The sequence below is a fragment of the Phaethon aethereus genome (genome assembly GCF_964289735.1).
Source record: "Phaethon aethereus genome assembly, chromosome: 10".
Taxonomy (NCBI): Eukaryota; Metazoa; Chordata; class Aves; order Phaethontiformes; family Phaethontidae; genus Phaethon; species Phaethon aethereus.
In genome coordinates, this window is record NC_138586.1 from 16625273 (window position 1) to 16633676 (window position 8404).

Genomic DNA, 8404 nt, shown 5'->3' on the forward strand with positions numbered 1-8404 from the left:
TTTTTTCTTTACAGCATCTCATTTCTGTACTAGTTTTTCCTGCATACATTTTTGTCTGCATCCTGCTAATCCTCTTCCAATCATTTCAGGGTGCCTCAGAGGACCAAGACCTTATGTCCCCCAGCATCTCACACCCCAAACAAGACGCTGGGACTAGACTCTACAGGATTTTGTTTTACAGGTCTCTCCTTCCCAGGGAAAAGTTGCTACAGCAAGCAAGCAATTCAGTGATAACAGGCACTTTCCCACACCAAACATGCAGTAAGCATGGATTTAACACCACTGGTGAAGGTCTGTGGCAAGCACTGGTGCAATGCTTTAGAACCAGTAGCACAGGAATCCCTCCAGTTATTTCCAGTCAGCTCTGGAGTGGGACGTCACAGCAGCCGCTGCGCCATGCACAGGACGTGGCAAAATGGTTATGCTAATGCACACTCTCAAGTCACTCTCATTTCTCAGAGTAAGTCACAGGGGGGAAGGAGGAAAATTAATGTGCACATTTTGCTGATTCCTGAAGATAAGGCATCCGAAGATACTAATTTCTGTGACTAAGATACTTCTGCTTGAAAAGCACGTCACCAAAGGCCTGAAGCTAAGCCCCCAGGGTGTGACACGGTGCCTGGCTCCAAAGATGAGCACAGCCCCATTGCACAGCACTTCCCCCAGGCAAAATTATTTATCAGCATTATTTGTTGGCACTTTGCTGGCTTGGGGTGAGAGTAGCTGCCGCCTTGCACCGCTGATCCGTGAGCAAGGGGGTATTTGGGCACAATGTCTTGAGCCAGGAGAAGGACCACAGCACTCACCTCACTCCCCCCACACTGTACCATAACCTGGGACATGTAGATGATGTTTCCCATTGTTTTTATGTCCTCTCCTTCCCAGCGCTGGATGGATTCGGAAAGGATCTGCAGCTCGAGTTGTTTCCTCTTCCTCAGCTCCTGGCATTGCGACTGGGAATCACAGCGGGGCGCTTCGTTAGCCGAAGGGCAGGCGCAAAACCAAACCATCCCCGCGAAGATTGTTTCACCAGCAACGCTTCCACAGCCACGCAGGCTCAGGGCTGGTCACGTCAAGGGATCAGGAAAGCCTGCTTTGGCTCTATTACACAAAGTTTGTTAAAAAAATCACACCCTAGTGATTTACGAAGTAATGAATACGTTAAAATGTCAAAGAAATTGTGAACAGCACTGAGCAAACTTTTCTTTCCAAACCAGTTGTACCTCTGAGAGTACAGGGTCACATTTTCCAAACCAAGACAGATGCAGAGTTAAAAGCCTCTAATTTTGCTGCTGCTCAGAGAGATTTTGCCCATTTTGCCTGAACAGCAAAGAGAGTTGTACTTGCAGCAACGCAAAGCCCCCACGAATCAGATGGGTGGATATTTTCTAACCAAAATCTGAAAACCCAAAAGCAGGACTTGGCACAATATTTCAGCGGTGCAGTGAAGTAGCACAAAAAGAAGCTTTTCAAGGTCCCTTAATCGACAAGACTGCACTGATGCTCAGCAGCTGGGGACTGGTAAGGCTCCATGGAGGGGCCGGATCCTTCAGCAACTTTCAGCAAGCAGACGACAACGCTAACCGAGCAACGTCAGCCCTGTGACTCCAAGCAAAACTTGCTTTAATTGACTCATCTGCCAATGGGGAAAATTGCTGCAAGACCAAACCCGGGCTCATTTTTCACCAGCTGCTTGGTTTTTTTCCAAACCCCTATTTCTGAGAGAGAATTTCCTCCTTTCCAGTTCAGTTTCATACAAACTCTTTGACTATCCAAATCTTCAAAGAGAGGCTGCATTGGGTCTAGTCTGAAAACACAGGATTTTGAACCAGACTGTGGGGACTTCCTTTGGTTTTGCAACTGTCGTGTGCTTTGATGGTTCCCTGGGTGTCCGAATCCAACATTCCCAGGATGCAAATCCATATAAAATCCACAGCAATCCACCGCAGTCTGTGCAGAGGTGCCACTGCAAATCCCAGCGGCTCCGCGTTCCCTGCCCTGCCTTTGCTCGGGAGCCTCCCTGGTCCCACCACGGGACCACGCGTCTGTCGCGAGGGGCATCTCTGCCTGCCTAACCTCAAATCCACACTGAACCTCTTTAGTCATAATAGAATTACATCAAATTGCTCAGCACCTAAGTACACATTCCAAGTAAAACCGTCCATCGCTTATGAGCATTCCTAAAGATTAATGACACCGTGTAATTTAACTGAATTATTCCCCTATTATCTACTAGAATAAATGGAAAGGGAGCTAAGTTTCTAAGTAAATGTAACATGATCACCCTTTCCTGTTTTCTATGAACTTTCTCCACCCCACCTTTCATCTGCACCACTAAGCACTGAAAACCTGCATCTGCTGTGCTAAGGAAGGAAGTTGGACCACATCTGGAGTGGTTATAGTGAAAGGTATTCAGTGGCTACAAAGTGAGAGAGACTATAGCTTTTTTAATAACCGAAAAAACCTTTGCCAGGTAAAACCTTTGCACACGTGGATGGCTTTTCCCCCTCTTTTTATCTCAGTGCAGTAGGACTTTGAGGGGTGTAGGCAACACAGCTCACAGAAATAGGTTTGTTATCTCTTGACTCATCCCTTCGCTGCTGCTTGCTCTCTTCCCCGCCGATGGCCACAGCACCCGGAGCCACAAATTACCTGCAATATGGTCAAAGCCTCCTGATGCCCGGGGAGCAAATCTCAGCAAAACCAAGAGTCACTCAACAGGCGCAGAGGGGACCTTCCTGCCGGCACCAGCAGTTGAGTCAGACACCAGCGTTAACCTTTCACAGCTCATCTCAATGAGCAAGGGGGGGGGTCGAGTTTCAGGTGGCAAATGATTAGGGTATAGAGGCAAAAGGAGATGAAAGGGACCCTGCTGCCACCACTACCCACACGTGGCTTTCTGCAGCGGAGGAGAAAGTCAGAGATCCTCCGTTTCTGCTGCTGGGACCACGGAGCCAGCGTGTAACTGCTGAAACACGCAGCCAGAGGGGCTCTAGGCTTGAAACTTTAAATTAAGATTCTCTATAACCCATCTTTTCCATTCCAAAAGACCTTTTTTTCTAATGAGGAGACAAATGTCAGGCTTGACTCATCCTTCGTGAAATGCAGCCCTGAAGCGGAGCGCTCTATTTTAAGAACTGCCACCTACCACGAGGGACTTGAAGGATGCGACGGCTTTCAAAACCTCTTCGTGATCTGCATGCGCCTCCTAGTGAAGGGAGAGAAAAGTCCCTCAGCCACCAGCAGCCCCAGCCACCCTGTGCAGCACCCACTGCCCCAGCCCACCCTGGGCTGCAGAGCTCGCAGGGTGCTGGGGGCTGCGGGGCTCAGGCAGTGTGGGCTGCAGGAGAGGGACAAAATCCCCCAGGTACAAGAGCCGGCTTTCTCACCACCCTCTTCAATGTGACATGGTTTAAAGCAGCTATGCCACTCTGATACCAATTTAATGAGTGTTAAGTGGCCAGAGCAAGATAAGATTTTACTTAGAACAAACTCAGCTTGCAAAGAAAATCAATCAAAACAGGCAGAGGTGCAGGGTGGATTTCTGGTTTCACCTTCGGGAAGGAAACTGCAAGGTATTCCAGCCATTGCCCCATCAAGGGTGCCATTTCCATGAGCATCAATGGGAGCTTCACCTCTGGGTTTAAGAGAGGGCACGTCTGAGTGGAAAGCTCTTGGGCCAGGGAGGGGAAAGCAGGATGCTGCCCCGTATGTCTGACTGCAGCTGCATGCTAGTGCTCTCCCAGCACCTTCTCCGGGATCTAGGGCCCTACATCATGGCTCTTCACCATCCAGTCGTCGTGCCAAGCAAATCCTAAGATGTCTAGGTTGTGACGGAGCTGCCTCTGCAGCTGTCAGAGGCTGCCTGGGATCGCTCAGCTCTGAATCTGGGACGAGGGCTGCCCTGGTCAGACCTGCCCCGTCTCCAGCTGCGCAGCATAGGGAATGCTGTGGTATACATCCACACCGCATACATCAATACTGCACACATCCATACTCTTCCGACAGCATCGCAGCTTCAACTTCAACCCAACTGATTCATGCAACAAAACCCCCACACTGGGCTTAAAAATGAAGAGAAATAGGTGACGTGCGTGTCCCTGAATCCGCTGCTGACCCGCATAAAGCATCGTGCAAAAAGCACCCGTCTCTGTACAGGCACGGTGACTGCAGCCAAGCTCAGCTCAGTCCTTGCAGCTCAGCTAAACCAGGTAAGAGCAGGATAGGTCCGACCTGTAGTGTGCCTACAGTGAAGGCTCTTATGCCCTCTTCTCCAATACAGAAAAATCCCTGGCTCAGGCACAGAGGTTTTAATCCTCTGGCTGGGATGTGGACTTGAATGGTCCTGGCTAAGCGTGCTGAGTAATTAACTGGCTACCAAGCAGTTAACCAGCACGCATGGCTAAATGTGTTGGTAATTAATACTGGAAGAGGGAAAAAGCAAACCCTGTTAAAATAGACTATTACTTCTGTTTTCTTCACCTCCCTGCACCACCCCTGAGGTCTACACTCCCCCAGGTTTGGCAGATCTGCCCCCCGCCGAGGAAGTCTCCGTCCCCCCTCGCTGCGCTCCCTGCTCCCGGGCACTCGCTCCCCCGCCCCCGTGTCTGCCAGATCGGTGTCTGCCTGTGCGGCTCTGCCTCCACCCAGGAGCACAAGCCTCGGGCAAGGGGTGGGGATGTGCCTGCGAGCTGCAGGAGCGAGCAGCCGAGGATAGGAATCTCATAAAATGATAATAAAACGCACTGATTTATTACCCACTGTGCAAATAAATACTAGCTGTAGCCTGACCCTGAACTCTGCTTTCACTTCTGCTGGAAACCCTTGAGGAAGGGCTGGGGCGAAGAGCAGGCAATGCCTTCCCACAACTCCTCCACCTTCTCACAAATCCCCCACCTTCTCACAAATCCCCCAGACTCCTCCACCGCTTTCCCATTTTTAATCTGAAAGGTAACGTCCCACACAGGTGGGACACCTCGTTGGAGGGGTGGCAAGTACTTTTAGCAACGTGGTGCTCACATACCAACGGGCAGAGGTACCTCTTGCAGCTCGGGGGGCAGCTCTTGCAGCATCAAGGGGCACAGCCCGCCCAGCAGCCCCCAGCCCACCTACCTCCATGTGCCGCTCCAGCTCCTGCAGCAGTGTCGCGTATTTATCCAGCCTGAGGAAGGGTTTGCTGAGGCTCGTGGTTAAGATGAGAATGCCTGGGTTGGTCGCACCTTGGCTCTCCATGAACTTCTCCAGCTCATCACTGTAAATAGAGACAACAAGAAGAAGAAGGAGAGCTCGCCACCACTGAGGGTTCTGTTTTGCTGCCTCCCACGCTCTCGGACAGTCGGGGCTCTGCTCCGAGCTGCGCCTTTCTAAGGCAGCCCAGCCTCCCCTCTGAGCAACCCCTTGCTGCAAACCTGGCAGGGAGCCGCGAGCTTCCAGCCGAGCAAGTCCCCGCTCCCCGGGGACACAGGGGAGGATGCGGCGCGGTGACGCGCGGCAGCGGGCACAGCCTCTGGGGAACATCGGTGCCAGCAGCCGGTGCCCCGGCACAGCGAGGTGACACAGGGTCAAGCGTCTGGCGGACAGCGGGGGCTGCAGAGGCTGGTGCTGTGCTGGAGGACACCTCAGCAACGCACCGGGACCCTGCTGGGAGCCGTGACACCGTCATGAGCTCATACATCGCTCTGGAAAACACGGCTTGTGCGCGTCAGCACATTTGCCAAAGCTGATCTTTGCTTGACTTAAGAAAAGGGGTCAGGCCGAGGAACCACATCAATGAGTCATTTACAGGAGCCAGGCTTTTCGCCAGGCTGAATTAAAGCTGGATTTCAACAGGTAAGTAAATAAGTTCCGAGTTCCCATTAAGGCATGGGAAGACTTAAACAGTACGGCCGGGGTCATGGCTTTCCCATCACTGCAGGGAGGGCAGCTAAACTGCATTTAGGGATGACACAGTTGTAGTCTTTTGGCTTGGCATGCTCTTTAGCATGACCTTACAAAAATTCAGGTGTCTACTCAAATGGGACATGTTGAAAAAAGATGTTGTTACTGAGATCTACCAACGAACCTGCAAATTACCCATTTGCTTGAACAGCAGCTCAATTATTAAATTGGGTAACTCCAGCGACTTGATGACCACTCTTCCTTTCTCCCATAGTGCCACATTGGAAGATAGTCCCATCTGCCGGTGCATGAGCACTTTGGCAGTGGGTCTGAAACAGCATCTGGGTCCTTTAGCAAGTAACAATCATAGGAGATGCTACTGCAAGGGCTGAGGTTGCCTCTGTTTTACCCAAAGTAAGAGTCCTGAGAGAGAGAGACAGGACCTGTGAGACCAGCTCTGAAGACAAGCAGCATGAGTTGTCTCCACGCTGGAGCTGAGAGACTATGTTGAAGAGCCCAAAGCCCCAGCAGCTTTCCCATGTTATCCCCTTGCCCTGTTGTCAAAATACAGGTCAAAAGCCATGCCAGGCCAAGTATTAACAATAAAAGTAACTTTTTAAAGGAGGAATTTCAGCTTGAATCTCCTCCTCCATCACTCACCTGTGTTGCGTGAGGACATTGACTGCAGACGGGTGGTTAGCACAGTACGTCAGGTACAGGGAGCGGAACTGGGGCATCAGGTTCATGAAACAGCCTCCCACACGCTGCTGGTTCTCAGGGAGCCTACAGACGCCAACACACCAGCCACGACATTAAGCCTCTTGATCTGCACCCTGCAGCTACAGCACTCTCTGGTATCTGCCCAGAACCCACCCGCTGCATGGGGACATTCCCAGGTCACCACATAATTGCGGCACCGAGCAAAATACCCACGCCTGCCACTGGGGAAGAAGGAAGAAGGAGGCCCTCAGATGGGGCTGGGTTTCTCTGGTGCAGACAGTGAGTATCACAACGCGTGATGAGCCTGGGACAAGGTGTGACCCAGCCTGTCCTGTCCCACCAGCACAGCTGCAGCTGGGATGCCGTAGCCCACTGCAGCTGGAAAGGATGTGCTAGAAAGCATTGGGTGCAATGCAGGGGTGGTCCCACTCTCTGGGCTGCCCATGAATATGAGAGGGGAGATGGAGAGAGAAAGGGAAGCCACAGCCTGAAGATACTTCCAATAGTCAGCCTTTTCCCCACCTCTTTTCAGCCCTTTCAAAGGAGAGGCTGGGCGAAGGCTGAACATGTCTGCCAGCCTTCCTGAGGGAAATTATCACCTCTAATAATTTGCTCTTTGCTCCCTGGCAATCCCCATGTTCACGCCTTCCAGATCTCCCACCCTGCATGTGTCTGCATTTTTGGTCTAGTGATCCTTTCACGTCAGGTCTAAGTGACACTCTCATTCAGCAGATGCCTTAATGTAGAAATGTCAGAGTTTCTTCTACCTTGCCTCCTGCCAAAGCACTGCTGCCTTTCTTCAATCTTGTTATTTTCTTCTATATTTAACAAGTCTAAGACAGCAGCCAGGAGGAACATTAATGAACGTGCCTTTCTATTATTTTTAGATGCAGTTTAATAGCTTAACACCCTCAGTACCTCGGCACAAGCTTACTTTGCAACTTCTTCCAAGGCTTGGTTCAGTGTTTGCTGAAATGCAGAGATTTCTTCCACGTTTCCCAGCAACGACGCGATGTCCACGGCGCTGAGCCTGGAAGAGTCAAATCACCAATTAAGGTCAAAGAGATGTTGCTGACAGGAGCACCCCCATGGTCCTTCCAAAAAGGTCCAAGAATTTCTCTTTCCCCAGATACACCATGGGAAAACAAAAAATCCACGATCTGTAAGCTACAGACCACAGTCTCCTGGAGAAGATGTCTGCTGTCAAGGATTATCTTAATTGGATTTTAATCACTTAATCACACTAATCTTCTCAGATGTTTAGCTGTCTAATAGACACAGACAGATGGGATTTCAGCCAGGGGTGGGGAGGGAGGTGTGTGCACAGGCACAGAGACAGCTTTGTCTTCGGGGATTCATGCTCTGGGTGTCCCTACGGAAGGAGGGAGGGTCCTACGGAGCAGCCCCTCAGGCAGGGGTTGCTTTGTTCCTTGTGCAAGGTTGGATTTTTCCTAGCCAAAACTAACGTCTCCACTTCTGTCATCCTCAGAGCCATCTTCAGAGTCACTCTCGTACCACCCTCATTTAAGCCATTTGCTGCCTACGGGGCTGAGAGCGTGCAAAATTTTCACAGCTGAATATATCCCATGTGAAGATAAGGGGAAGGAAGGAGAGATTTAAATGCAAAGGCCTTAAAACACTGCTCTCCCATCTCTCCATACTGGACAACGTCTAAACGTCTGCCCTCCACCCGTGATGCCCCAGGGCTGCCCGGTCCTCCCACAGCGTGCTTAGCCGGGGGCACCTCGGCCCCAAACGCACGGACAGGGTCGCTGAGCCGGCACCATTTGGAAGAGACAACCGTAAA

At 51.1% G+C, this 8404-nt stretch overlaps 1 protein-coding gene across 5 annotated transcripts in view; it reads right to left on the reverse strand.

The window, feature by feature from the left end:
• ARHGEF6 (Rac/Cdc42 guanine nucleotide exchange factor 6) overlaps positions 1 to 8404 on the reverse strand; it is a gene marked incomplete at both ends in the record, with an annotated part of 38207 nt that overhangs the window by 10032 nt on the left and 19771 nt on the right. For 4 of the 5 annotated variants that reach the window (XM_082004110.1, XM_082004109.1, XM_082004108.1 and 1 more), the window contains 5 exons: positions 807 to 953; positions 3149 to 3208; positions 5113 to 5251; positions 6538 to 6660; positions 7532 to 7627. In XM_082004110.1, the coding sequence (XP_081860236.1) occupies positions 807 to 953; positions 3149 to 3208; positions 5113 to 5251; positions 6538 to 6660; positions 7532 to 7627 (565 nt within the window). Of the gene's footprint in view, positions 1 to 806; positions 974 to 3144; positions 3209 to 5112; positions 5252 to 6537; positions 6661 to 7531; positions 7628 to 8404 lie in introns of all 5 variants that reach the window. The other variant, XM_082004111.1, reaches the window with a different exon arrangement.